The sequence below is a fragment of the Fukomys damarensis genome, unplaced genomic scaffold (genome assembly GCF_012274545.1).
Source record: "Fukomys damarensis isolate Sample0158 unplaced genomic scaffold, DMR_v1.0_HiC HiC_scaffold_19, whole genome shotgun sequence".
NCBI classification, from domain to species: domain Eukaryota; kingdom Metazoa; phylum Chordata; class Mammalia; order Rodentia; family Bathyergidae; genus Fukomys; species Fukomys damarensis.
In genome coordinates, this window is record NW_022900931.1 from 43219953 (window position 1) to 43232828 (window position 12876).

At 46.1% G+C, this 12876-nt stretch overlaps 1 protein-coding gene across 1 annotated transcript in view; it reads left to right on the top strand.

Annotated features, from left to right (window-relative positions):
• Lmx1a (LIM homeobox transcription factor 1 alpha) overlaps positions 1-12876 on the top strand; it is a 147584-nt gene that overhangs the window by 125642 nt on the left and 9066 nt on the right. The window contains exon 5 of the mRNA XM_010633919.1: positions 11573-11745. Coding sequence (XP_010632221.1) covers positions 11573-11745 — 173 coding nt within the window. The remainder of the gene's footprint in view (positions 1-11572; positions 11746-12876) is intronic.

Below are 12876 nucleotides of genomic sequence, written 5' to 3' on the forward strand. Positions count from 1 at the left end.
TGCCCACCTAGTTTTATTCTTCAATTGTGAAAGCTGGGAACAATCATTGAAGATTTGGTCAAATATTGGGAAAGGGGTAAAACTCTGGGTTGGTGGCAAGTACAAAGGCTATATGATCATTCCCATCTCTTCAGATTCTCTCACCAGAACTCTGTATGTGTTGGTCACTTTCATTGTCCATGAGACAAATTACCCAACACTCACAATTTAAAAGAGAAGTGGTTTATTTTGGCTTATGTTTTCAGTCAGTAGTTGATTCACCAATGGCAGGAAGGGCATAGTGAATGGATCTAGGTCAGTGATAGTGAACCCAAGGCATGCACGTTAGTTTTTTTTTTTTTTAAGACAAAAGATGCTAATGTGTGAGTTTTTCTAAACTAAACCTTCGGTATCCAGGTTTAATTGTAGTTGGCATTTTGCAATGAATAACTGGGCTTTGGGTTGCAGTTTGGGCCCTCATCTCTAAAAGCTGGAGGAAAGCTGCAAACACCATGGGGACCAGAAAGCAGAGAGAGAAAGGAGGAGCTGGGGAGGGAGATACATCCTTCCAGGTCATGCTCTCAGTGACCCTGTTCTTCCAACCAGACACACCTCCTAGTAGCAGAAAGTCAGCTATAAACCCTCATAATTCAAACACCTTCCCAAAGACCCACTTATGAGTGCATAAGGCCACTGGGGAGATTCTTGATCTGAACCCTAATACCCATATGTGCTTGCAGGAATTGGGTGGGGAAAGGGAGAGAAAGGAACATTCTGGATCAGCCATTCTCAAAATGTGCTTCCCAGGTCAGCAGTAGCAGTGTCCCCTGGGAAATGGTTAGCCTGGAAAGTTGTGGACCCCACCCCAGACCTACTAAATCGGAAGCTAAGTAGCAATGTGTATTTAATCCAGCCCTGCAGGAGCTTGTGAGGCATATTCCCATTATACATTCTGACCTTAGGTTTAGAATAGCAGTTATTTTTCCACTAACCCCTATTGCAGCAGTAAATTCTATACTTAGACATAACAGAATTGTGAAGGCGAGGATTACTGGTAGAATGTCAAAGCTAACTAAAGATCTGAGTTGTTTGTGATGACCCTGACAGCAATGATTTCATCCAATCAAGATTATCTTGGAATAACAAATTTTAAGTGTCACAACCATAAATATTTTCCAGAAGGCTGCACTGGTATTCACTACACATTTGTACTCAGTTTTTTTTAATTTAGGAAAGGCCCTCCCTGCAAAAAATATTAATGCTTTCTTCACCTCGTCTTTGCTCTCCCCTGTGAAGAACCAGGCTATGGAAGTGTGTTGAAATCTCTCAGTTCTGAAAGGTAGCCCCACTGGCCAGGGCTGAGGCTCCTGGCACTTCCTCCTGCTCTTCTCAAAAGGTATCCTTGGACACTGACTTCCTAGTCCAACTAGCTAGATCACAAGGCTTACTATGACCCTACAGTACTTCCTTCTCTGCTCACTTCTGTTTTCTTTTCTTCAGTCTCCCTCCTTCATCTCTCTGTCCCTAATTGCTATAATTTTGAACTTTACTTTTTCATGGCTTTCTCTCTCCTCCTTATTGAAACATACCCAGATGGTTATTGAGGAACCAGTGGACCATCAGTGGATTCAGTATCAACATGAAAGAGAAATTTAGGTGGGAGTTAACTGAAATAAACCTCACCTGAGCTGTTCCTCAGCCATCGAGGTGGCTAATGGTCCCCCGCTCTTTCCAGATGGCCATGCCTGATTTGTGGGATGGGTTGCAGTCTGAAGGCCCAGGTTCAATATTGGCCTCTGTTTACCTTTCCAAACAAGCAGAGGCCTGATCAGACCCAGGGTGTCTTGTCCAAGGCTTCACGCAGTCTGTTTGGCCATGGCCATCTGGTAGCCTTTTCCTGTGATTAAGTCCATAGTGTTTGACCAACTCACCCCAACTTGAAAACTATCTTGGCCTTTTTTTTAAAAAAAGTTGGAGTAATAATTAACCCTTTACCTTCCAACTCTGCCTAGGAACAATTTAATATTTTCAGATAATTTTTCCTACTGAAGACTAGTAATTGATAGTAAAATTGTACTACTCCAAAGAGTGATGGTATTTAATCTGCTTAAGTCACTCACTAAACTGGAGCAAACAAACTCAAATCTTATTAATATAAACCTAATGTAGTGTCATGCTCCATGCCTAATGAACTGTCAGGTAGCTGCATCACTAAGCTTTCATCTGGACTGAGCTATGGGCTCCAGACATCTGAATCAACATGTTATGAGCTTCACAGCTCAAACAGAACAAGTTATATCGTTTTCTCAGTGTATTTATGTTTGATTTGAATGCAATGGTGTTGATGTAGAGGACTTTTCTGTTGTTCTGGTTGTCAGTGTTCTGTGCAAAGGCATGGTCAGCATTTACTCCTGGTCTTAGCAGTTTGGATTGCACATGGTCATGTTTTTGTCAGTTGGGAAGGAGAAAGACAGAAAAATTCAGAGAGAGAAAGATGCAGTGTGTGTGTGTGTGTGTGTGTGTGTGTGTGCACATGCACGTGTGTATGTGTGTAGAGCCAGGGTTGGTGTTGTATAAGACCTATTCAAATGTAAAATGGCCTGAAACTTAGGCAAATTAGTAAGGCCACCATTCAGTACCAGTGTCCTGTTTTCCTATGTGCCCACCAAGCACAAGGTCTCACTGTATCACACCAGCCAGAGGCGGAAGGAGAAGAATCATTCAGGCTGGGGTGGCCCCAACCCTCCTGGAGTGGAGACCCAGCCCCTCATGGGGCCGGCCTGGATGCCAGCCCAGGATGCCCTGACTCTGACCTGGCCCCTCCCTTGCCTGGTACAGAGCCCCCTTGTGCAGTGGGCATCCCGAACAAAGGCTTCTTTCTTGGAACACTACCCGTGGCTTCACTCAGGGGTGCAGCCTGGCTTTTGTCTGCTCTGTGCTTGAAGTGCTTGGCACTCTGTGACTGGAGAACTTCCTTGTGCCTACTCTCCTGGGGATGCCACAGACTGCTAGGCAGAGCATCACAGAAGAGATGGGAACAACAGGGCTGGGAGTGTGGGCAGAGGGTGATGGGGTTTTAAATAAGCTCTGTTGCTTTTAAACAGGAAGGAATGACTTTTGTAGCAGGAACACAGGGTGACTTGTTTTGCCCCCAAGCAGCCCCCGTCCATCGATCCTTTTCTTTCCTTGCTCTTTAATAACAGCAACACCACCAGCTCACAGTTGCACAGCACCTGGCATCTGTAAGCACTAGGTACCTCCAGCATCTCATGGCAGTAGCCCAGGGAGGCCAGGCAGGCAAAGGGGCAGGCGGGAGAAGCAGCAGTATCCCAGCTGTGTGCCCTGGGGCAAGATAGCACTGACCCTTCCTGAATCGCATTCATCTGTTACAAAAAACAATGCATTTCCTTCCTCATAGAATTGTAGTTGAAACAATGAAATACGTTATCTTAAATGCCTTGTTAAATGATGCAAGTGAAGCATTAGTAGGTAAGCATCAGGAATTTTCAAATCATTTTGTAGATGAAGGAATTGAGTCTCCAGATGTGAAAAGCTATTCCTGTGCGTGTGTTTTTGTTTTTGTGGTGATGGTGGTATTGGAGATCAATCTCAGGGTGTTTTATCCCTGAGCTACATCCCCAGCCTTTAAAAATGTTTTATTTTGAGATAGGGTCTTACTAAGGACTTGAATTTAAGCTCCTCCTGCCTCAGCCTTCCTCAGTGCTAGGATTGTAGGTGTGCACTACTATGCCCAGCTTTACAATGTGTGAAGTTTTAAACAAGGGTAAACAGCCAAGTAGTAAAATCAGGATAAGAATTTAGGCCCTGCTTTTTATGGTCTGAGGTGCTTTCCAGGATTCCCCATGCTGTTCTCATGTACCGAATGAACTCTCATTGTTGGTGGGACACAGAGTATTAGAATGTTTTGAACTCAGCCTAGGGCATGCACGCCTGGCTGTCATTTGCTGATGACTGACTTGCTGGTTTAAAGTTCCTTCCCCCTGCAGGGGCATCTCTGAGCATGGGATTGGAGCTAGGCAGGGCTTTCAGAAAACCCAGTCCTGCCACCCAGTCCCTGTGTGTGTTGTGGCTCATTCCTGATCTCTCTGCAGCTGTGGCTCCTCCTTAGTTGAGAGGAATCGGATTACGATAAGACCCTTTGTGCTGTGCCACAGAGATGGATGAAGTCCGTATTCTGGACACAGGACCTGGTATAGAACTTTTAAGTGATTGTGGTATGAACATTTTTTTCTTATTTTCCTCAGGGTCTTTGTCTAGGGCCAGGACCCAAAGACAGCCTCAACCCAGTTACAGAGGATGTGTGGCCCGATGCTGTCACTGGACAGGAGCATGGTGACTCAGAAGCTGAGGCCTGTGCTTTTCCTGGCCCATTGTGTCCTGCACCCTGACCTTACACTTCCCCACGTAGCTCCAGCCTCAAAACCCATCCCTCAATACCCAGGCCTCATCGCTGCTGAGGATAGCTGTGCATACACCCAGGTGTCCTCTCCACTCCCAGAGGTGCACCTGGGCCTCCACCCAAGGCCGCCTACTCCTCTCTGCACCCACCTGCTCTCCCACCTTCTCTCCAGCCCTGGGCAGGCTGAGCCTTTTTTAGAACACTTGTTTCTTCCCCTGGCTTTCCAATTCCACTTCCTGTTCCCTGTTAGCCTCCTTCATGCACTGACGACTCTGTCTCTGGCTGATCGGTACTCCTTTTTCTAAATGCCTACATTTTTAGTTTGTTTTTACCGTGCCTGCAGGACTTAACCATCTCATGTTCCTTCTTGTCTCCTGCATGTTAACCTCTCCCAACCCAGTGGGCTGTTCCTAGGAGCTGCCCTGTTTCTCCTGCTCCTTGTCTATCTCGCCATGGTGCACAGAACTGTGCTGAGTGTGAGCTCCCCTCCCCGGATGGCTGTGTTGGTTCCACACTACGGACCGGTCTGTTCTCTTGGTGTCCTGCTCCCCTCTCTCCTCTCCTCAGAAGCCTCTGTTCATCTTTAGTGCCAGTTGTTTTCAGCACCAGTGACACCTGTGCTGCTGGCCTTCCTGGTCCCCTCCTCTCGCTCCTCTGAGCAGAGTTATCCGATGTTGCCCTCAGGCCTCTTTTCTTCGTGATGGGAGTAGAGGCCGATTCTTCACCACCTCTCTGTCTGGTTTTTGCATATTTCCTCACACATGAGCCCACAATAAATGCTCCCTGAGTGCATGATTAAGTGAACAAGTTCCCTATCCCATCTTCTCCCAACCCTGTTTTGGGTGTGAATTGAGACCTTGAAGAACCGCGTGTAAGGCAGTTTCAAAATAGTAGCTGCAGGGATGTGGCTTTTCTGAAGCCACCACCGCCTGCTCTTCACTGGCTGCTCTGGCCTCAGCACGTCCAGCGGGCCGCTCTCAGGAACAGGGTTCCATCCCTGGAGCACAAGGCTGTGACAGAAATAGCTTCCTGTCTATCCTGTCTTCATAAATTCCTCCTTTCTTTCTTTTTCTCTCCCTCCTCCTTCCAGCCACAACAAATCCCAGACCCTTCCTCTCCCTCCCCCAGCCTGAAAGACATTTATGGGGCTCGTCACCGGGAAGCTTCAGAGGCGTTTCCTAGCACAAGGGCCTCTCATCCCCTCCCTCACCTGCCCCCCACCCCTGGCCAAGCTCAGATATCTCCTGCCTTGTTCATGGGCTGTTGGGATTTTTCCAACAACCTGAAATGAATCTACAAGGCCCCACAGGTAGAGCAGCTCTGTCTCCCAGCCATAAAGCACGGCTGGGGCTTTCATCTACGATTGCTTATGTCATAAACGGGTGGGTGGGAGGAACAGCAACAGCCCTGAACCATTCCAGGTTTTTTTTTTTCTTTTTACAAGAAAGGGGAAAAGAAAGGCCCTGAGAAATGTGTTCCAACTGTGTGCCAAGCCAATTCATTTCACTCTGGTAGGCTGTGTGTGGAGACTTAATCTCTGGGCTTCCCCACTAGGAGTCAGATTTATGCTGTGTTTGTGTCTAAATGGCCTCCAGGGATGCTGACATTTGTTGTCGGGGAGCAGCCAGTGGTGCTCCTTTCATCTCTGCTGAGCGGTGTCAGCTTAAATGATGAGGGATCGCTCTGCCTGCATCTGGGTGTGGGAGTCTCTGGCTCACAGAGACAGAGGGGCCCACTGCTCCCTCTGCCGCACTCCTCTGCTGTGTGAAGATTTTTCTTCCTCTTCTGCTCCCCAGTACTCTTGCTGGCTCTGAATGAAATCTGCTGGCACTTTCCGAATTTTCCTTTCTGTTGGACAAATTGACAAGTGTGCATTTCAGGCTCTGAATAAGTCTGCGGGGAAGTTGCAACCTAAGAGTCTGGCAGGTCTGCTTCGCTGGAAGGGAAGGAGTTGGGACCCTTGGTGAATGCCCAGGTGGCTTGAAGGTTCCCCAAGATAGTCAGGAAAGGTATTATGAACCCCCAATTTACACACAATATCAGGAGCTGGGTTATGGCGGGAGCTCCTGTTGGCAGTTGGGTGTGGTGTCTGTCTGTGTTGTAAGTGGGTCCCAGATGCCCCTCCATCTCTCCATCTTCACACCATTCTGCCACCCAGACCCACCAGGACACCTGAACATCCATACTGGTGAGTGCTCAGGTACCGAGCTGTGGGAGGGAGTACACCAGACCTGCTACCTGACTCCGCATGGCCTGTCATCACAGATGAGCAGTGCTTCCTGCACCAGAGCTCAAGCCCAAAGCAGTGGGACAAAGAACGGGGGAGTTTTGATGGAGAACAGGAGTTCAGAGGGGTCTAGGGCAGGGCTCAGCCCGGTGCCTGCCTGTGAAAGGCGGTCTACTGGGAACCGGACACAACCGTTCGTGTTGCTCTGGACTCCCTCGGGCTGCAGGTGCTGAAGTGGCTGAGCTGCGTAGGTGCGGCAGAGACCACAGGGTTTGCAAAGGCTAAAAGATTCACTCTTTGGAATTTTACTGTAGAGCTCAGAGACTTGTGCTCTGGAGCACAGTGTTCTTAGAAGGAAAATGGGGGAACTGAAGAGAGAGAAGGAATGAGATGCTGAATGGTGGGAAGGAAGAGTCGGAGGGAGAAAATACACCACACAAATGAAAGCTCTCCCACGGCAAACACTCCTGATCCTTCTTCTTTTTCTCCTCATCTTTCCCTATGCATTCCCTTTCTCTTCCTCTTGGACACAACTGTGTTTTCTTCTCCCATCTTCTTACAGGGCTTTCAGCGTCCTCCAGAGTCAGGCACTGAGAGTGACCCTAGGAGCCAGCGCCCCCACGTCCTCTGTCGTTACCAGCTCTTCAGAAATGTGCTCTTGCCCTCAGCCAAGCAATTACACTGACAGCTGTAGGACACAGAAGCCCTCACCCTCCTGCTTCTGAACAGAAGTTTAGAAGTTGCACTTTCCTTCTGGGACCAGCTTCAGCTGCCTCTCCCTCTTTTTTTTTCTCCACATTGTCCAAGTACCCACCCACTTGGACTGCACAAGACCAGATCTCTCTGTTGGCTAGGGTCATGTCCAAAGAGAGGGAGAGAGGGAGACAGAGAGGGACAGGCAGAGACAGACAGAGAAAAATGGACACTGGTAGAATATATCCTTGACTGAAATCTCCCATGGATATCAGAGCATTACTGAGAGCATGTAAAAGTTTAGGACCAAGAATATGTCCTTTGAGTTGCAGTAATAATGATGATCTCTATTCAAAGAGTACCTATCGTATTCTAGCCAGTTCTAAACCCTTCACATAAAGGATCTCACTTAATTCCATTTTACAGCATTTAACAACGTTCCCTTTGAGAGAATTGAGTCTTTGGAATGTGTTCAAACTCCCACATGACCAGCAGAGCTAGTATTGAAACCAGAGTTTATCTGAATCCAAAACCCATGTTGTAGACATCTTGTCGCATTGCTAATATCTATGCACTACTGTCATTATTCTAAAGTTTATGTTTTCATGGATATGTTATCCAACTTACTAATAATACACATTTGCCTCAATCTATATGAGAAATGATTGTAAAAGAATCACAGTGTAACTCTAAGACATTTGCACATAGCATTTTACTGACCAAATTGGTATAAGACTGGTTTCCAAAGATAATACAATTTCATTTGAAAGTGTATTCTGTACTGAGAATTTCTCAGTTCTTCTCAAGGTTGAGCATTTAGAGTTACCTGCCTTAGAAGAGATCTGTGTGCCTCTTGGGGTAGAAAATCAGCTCAGTTTCCTTAGAAATGTTCCTGAAAGATCACTAATGCCCAAGGAACGGCCTCTTCATCCCACCAGGGAGGTTAATTTGCAGCATCAAACACTGGGACTTGGGGGGGGGCTCCAAGCAGCCAGATGAGGGGGCCTTCAGAGTGAATCTGCTGACTGGGGCTTTCTTTTTTCTACCTTTTAAGCTCTCAGGATGTCTTATTTCCCCAAGACTTTTAGTTCTTCAAGGTTTGTTTTCTTCTTCCTCTTCTCAAAATTTCCTTCTGGGAAGACCCTTCCACCTCTTCCCCCAAGTGTGGCTGGCCAACTCCTCTTACCCCCCCGCTTAGAAAGAGCAACCTCAGAGGCAAAGGCACCAGGAGTTACCCCTGGCAGGAGGACGTGGTAGTGACATAGTGGAATTTTTCAGAGTCTTTTGTTTGTACTCTTAAGAGTGATGAGACAGAGGGAAAAGTCAACCTTTCCGCAACATCTATTAAGCACTGCATGTGTGCTTTGAACATGGCAGTGTTACTGTGTCACCATCAGGGTGGGTGTTATTGTCATCAGTGGACAGATGAAGCTGGCTGGAGACATCATAGAACCAGCATAGGGCCCTACTTTGAGTCAGGGCTGGGAGTACCTGCCTGATTCAGTCTCTTTCCAGTTCAGGTATCTCATGACTGAGAATTGACAGTGTTTGTCTCAATTTCCATAGAAAGAAAAAGCCACTGCTCTTTTGGATTGAATAAGTCTCCTGGCTCTGCTAGAGCCAAAACATTAGGTTTCAGCTAATATAAAACCAAAACAGCATATACAACGGGGCATCCAGTGCAGGGGCAGGGGGAGTAAGAAGGAAGGTGTATGGCACATGACTGTGGTCCTCATCCGTGCTTTCCTGAGGTAGGCAGAAGGCCTGGAGCAGGGGAAGCCCTTGGGGCCAAGGTTTTCACTGAGGGAAGGAAGACAGTGCAGTTTCAGGAGACCAGAGACGAAAGAGATTCTTAGGAAAATGGAGACACCACTGCCTATAGATTTTAGTGCCCCATGTAGAAAGAAGTCTCTGTCACAGGGGTATTTCTAGACCCTCGCAGCACTTTCGCATGGATGTGAAGTCCATGGATACAGAAGGCAGCCAGGAGTAAGTAAAATGTGACATTCCCTAGAGGCTTTATGCCCTTTCAGAGTTCCCCCATGTTCCTCTCTGCTTATTGCATTGAAGGAGTGCTTATGGTTTTATATTATTTTAGTAGAGAGTTATTTCTTTTATAGACAGGTGGTACTGATGGATCGTTGGTGTTATCTGGTCATTCTTCAGTTGTCTGTGGTCCTAGGTAAAGTCTAATTCTGTTCATTGATGGCCTTTCATACGTCATATTTCCTACCTCTGGCGGTGGCTAGAATTTTGGACACTGCCTCTATGGAGGCATAACTCCTCCAGCTCTAATTTTGAAAATGTTATCTAACACATCACACGAACAATCAAAACTTATGGAGCATTTCTCATTTGCCAAGCTCTGTTTGGATGGTCTTAGTGGTGTAAACTCGTATGACCCCTACAGCAACCCCAGGGAAGCGGATTCTCTTGCAGCACAACTCTGCAGGTGGAATAATTGAGTTATGAAGTTATTTAACTTGCCAAGGCTACCTATGAGGTGTGGCTGAAAAATACAACGAATCTTTCAATTTTCAAAAAATGTGTTACAGTAAAAGGTGCGTTGTCATTGATCTCTCTCAAAATACTCAGCCCCACTTCTAATGCTCCATCCCCTCCTTCTTGCCACTGTCTGAAGCAGTTGTCTAAGTGCTTTCTAGGGAGCGTCTTCGGTTGTGCTACTGTGGCTATTTCTGAGTTCTGCATTGATGTAAAACATTGCATTTTCACAGTCATTTTTACTTTAGGGATGAGCCGGAAGTCGCCTGGTGCCGGATTTTGTGAATAAGGTGCATGAGGACACATTATAATGCGCCTTTCTGTTGGATGGTGCTCAGCAGCAGCATTCACCACAGTTTTGATTACACCTTGTAAAGCCTCTTTGGAAACAGGACTTCTAGAACTGTTTCAGAAAGTGGCAGGAACATGGGCTAAGTATGTTCAAAGCAAGAAGAAGTGTTTTGAGCAGGAGTAGCAGCACTGTGTCTTTTCTTTTTTCGTTTTATTAAATAATTGAATTTAGTGGTACATTTTAGGAATACAGTACAGTTACATTCATTACTGGGATCTTGTACCTCTACATGACAGGTCTTGGTTCCCATTTTTCCCCTTGTCCCTGCGCTCCCTTTACCCCCTCCTCCCCTCCCCATTCACAAACATTTTATTTCCATGTTTTCATTTTCTCCCATTTTTTTCTTTTCCCTTATTACCCTTCCCCTACCCATCCCACCTTCCCTACACCTTTAGCCCCTTGCTTTGCATTTCACAATGTCAGTTATCTCATTAGGATCTTATGTACTATTACAGTTTATTCACACCAGAGAAACTATTCGGTATTTACATGTGTGACTTATTTATTTCACTTAGGAGTATATTCTCAATATGTATCCATTTTCCTATGAATGAATCTAATGTCTCATTCTTTATGGCTGAGTAATATTCCATTTTATAGAAAAACCAAATCTTCTTTATCCAGTCTCCAACTGATGGGCAAATGGGCTGTTTCCAAGTTTTAGCTATTACAAACTGTGCCACTATAAACATGGGTGCACATACATCACTGTGATATGATTCTTTTAGTTCTTTTGGAAAGATACCCAGCAGAGGTATGGCTGGGTCAAATGGACCAGCTTTTTGAGGTTTCTCCATATTGATTTCCATAGTGGTTGCACCAGTCTGCACTCTCACCAACAATGGAGAAGGGTTCCTTTCTCCCCACAACCCCGCCAACATTTGTTATTGTTTGATTTCTTGATTGCAGCCATTCTTTGTGGGGTGAGGTGGAATCTCAGTGTTGTTTTCATCTGCATCTCTTGAATGACCAGTGATATGGAACATTTTTTCACATATTTACTTGCTGCTTTTACTTCTTTGTCTATGAAATGTCTCTTCATTTCAGATGCCCATTTTTGAATTGGGTCTTTATATTTGGGGGTGCTGATTGTTTTGAGTTCTTTTTATATTCTAATTTGCCATATATTTCCATCACCTTGTGTAGCTGGTAAAAGTGGAGCCGAGGCATCATAGCTGAGGCACGATGAGGACTTTCTGGTTCCTGCCTCTGGGCTTTGGATATGCTTCTCTTGGCCTCTTCCTGGAATCTTGCACATCAGTAGTACTCAGGTCATAGCACCCATGTGTGAAAGCCATCTGGGGACACACATGGCATTCGAGTGCCTTGTCATGCAACTACATTCAGCTCTTGAAGGTACCTTTCGGGGGTGCTTGATGTTGCTTTCTGCTTCTTTTAGGCAAAAGTGATGATGAAGAAAGTCTTTGCAAGTCAGCCCAGGGAGCAGGGAAAGGAGCCACTGAGGATGGCAAGGACCATAAACGTCCCAAACGTCCCAGAACCATTTTGACGACGCAGCAGAGGAGAGCATTCAAGGCCTCATTTGAAGTGTCCTCCAAGCCCTGCAGGAAGGTCAGCAGGGGAGAGGGGAGGGAGTGGAACAGGGCCCACCCCCCGGATGCTAGGGGTCCCAGAGGCCTGAGTGGCAGGGAAAGCTGATCAGACACAGCCTGTGCAGGTGGAGAGCCCTGATGAAGACTCCAGGGACTGCCAAGCTATGGCCAGGGAAGCAACCCAGTGTCCTCATGGCTGCATGTGTGCTCATCTCCCCCAAAGGGCTCTCCCTCATACCTTTCATTTCCTGGAGAGCAATGGGAATGATAGTAATAATAATAGCAATAAGTATCAGTTGTGATATATACCAAGATGCTGTAATACAGAATATAAAAATATGATGGCTTGCAAGATGTACTGTTTTGGGTGGTAGTAGTGGTGGGGACCTGGCTTGATCCCAGTGGTGTGGTAAACGGGGAACTCACCCGTGTTGTAGTTCATTTCCTACGTTGAATGGTATTCCACTCGTTGTATGGATGCCGTGGTTTTTTTCCAGTTGTCCACTGATAGGAGTTTGGGTTGTATCCATCATCGGGCTATTAAAAATAAGGCTGCTTTGAACATCTGTAGAAAAAAAAATGCAGTGGCTTAATGAGATAAGAGTTTATTTTTCTCTTATCTATAACCGTCCAATGGAGAGCAGGGCAAAACTGATGGGGCAGCTCTGTTATGTATCATGGGAGTCCAAGGGCTGTCACCAGTTGTTTCCATTTTTCCATCCACTAGGGCAGAGAAAGAGAAAGTGGAGGGCAGGCAAGCAGCTGCCTTTTTAAGGATATACCCAGGGTGAGCTCACACTTAAAATACTTTGGTAAAAATTGAATCTGAGAGCCATATTTCCTGCAAGAGAAGCAGGAGAATAGCTCTGCCTGGGTTTCCATGTGCCCTGCTAAAACTCCGGCATTCAGGCATTGGTAGGAGGGAGAAGACAGGCCCTGTGGGCAGTTTGCAGTTCCTGCCACAAATAACAGTCTCCTTTCGCTGAGCACTCACAATTTATTGGACTGCCAACCACACACTGTGTGCTATCTTTTTACACGCTAAAAATAGACGAAAGCATTCTTTTTTTCAAATTCATAAAAGAAATAGCTTTGTAAAATTACTATTGAATTTTTTCCACATCCCTTTCTGTATTGGTCACCTTGCCCT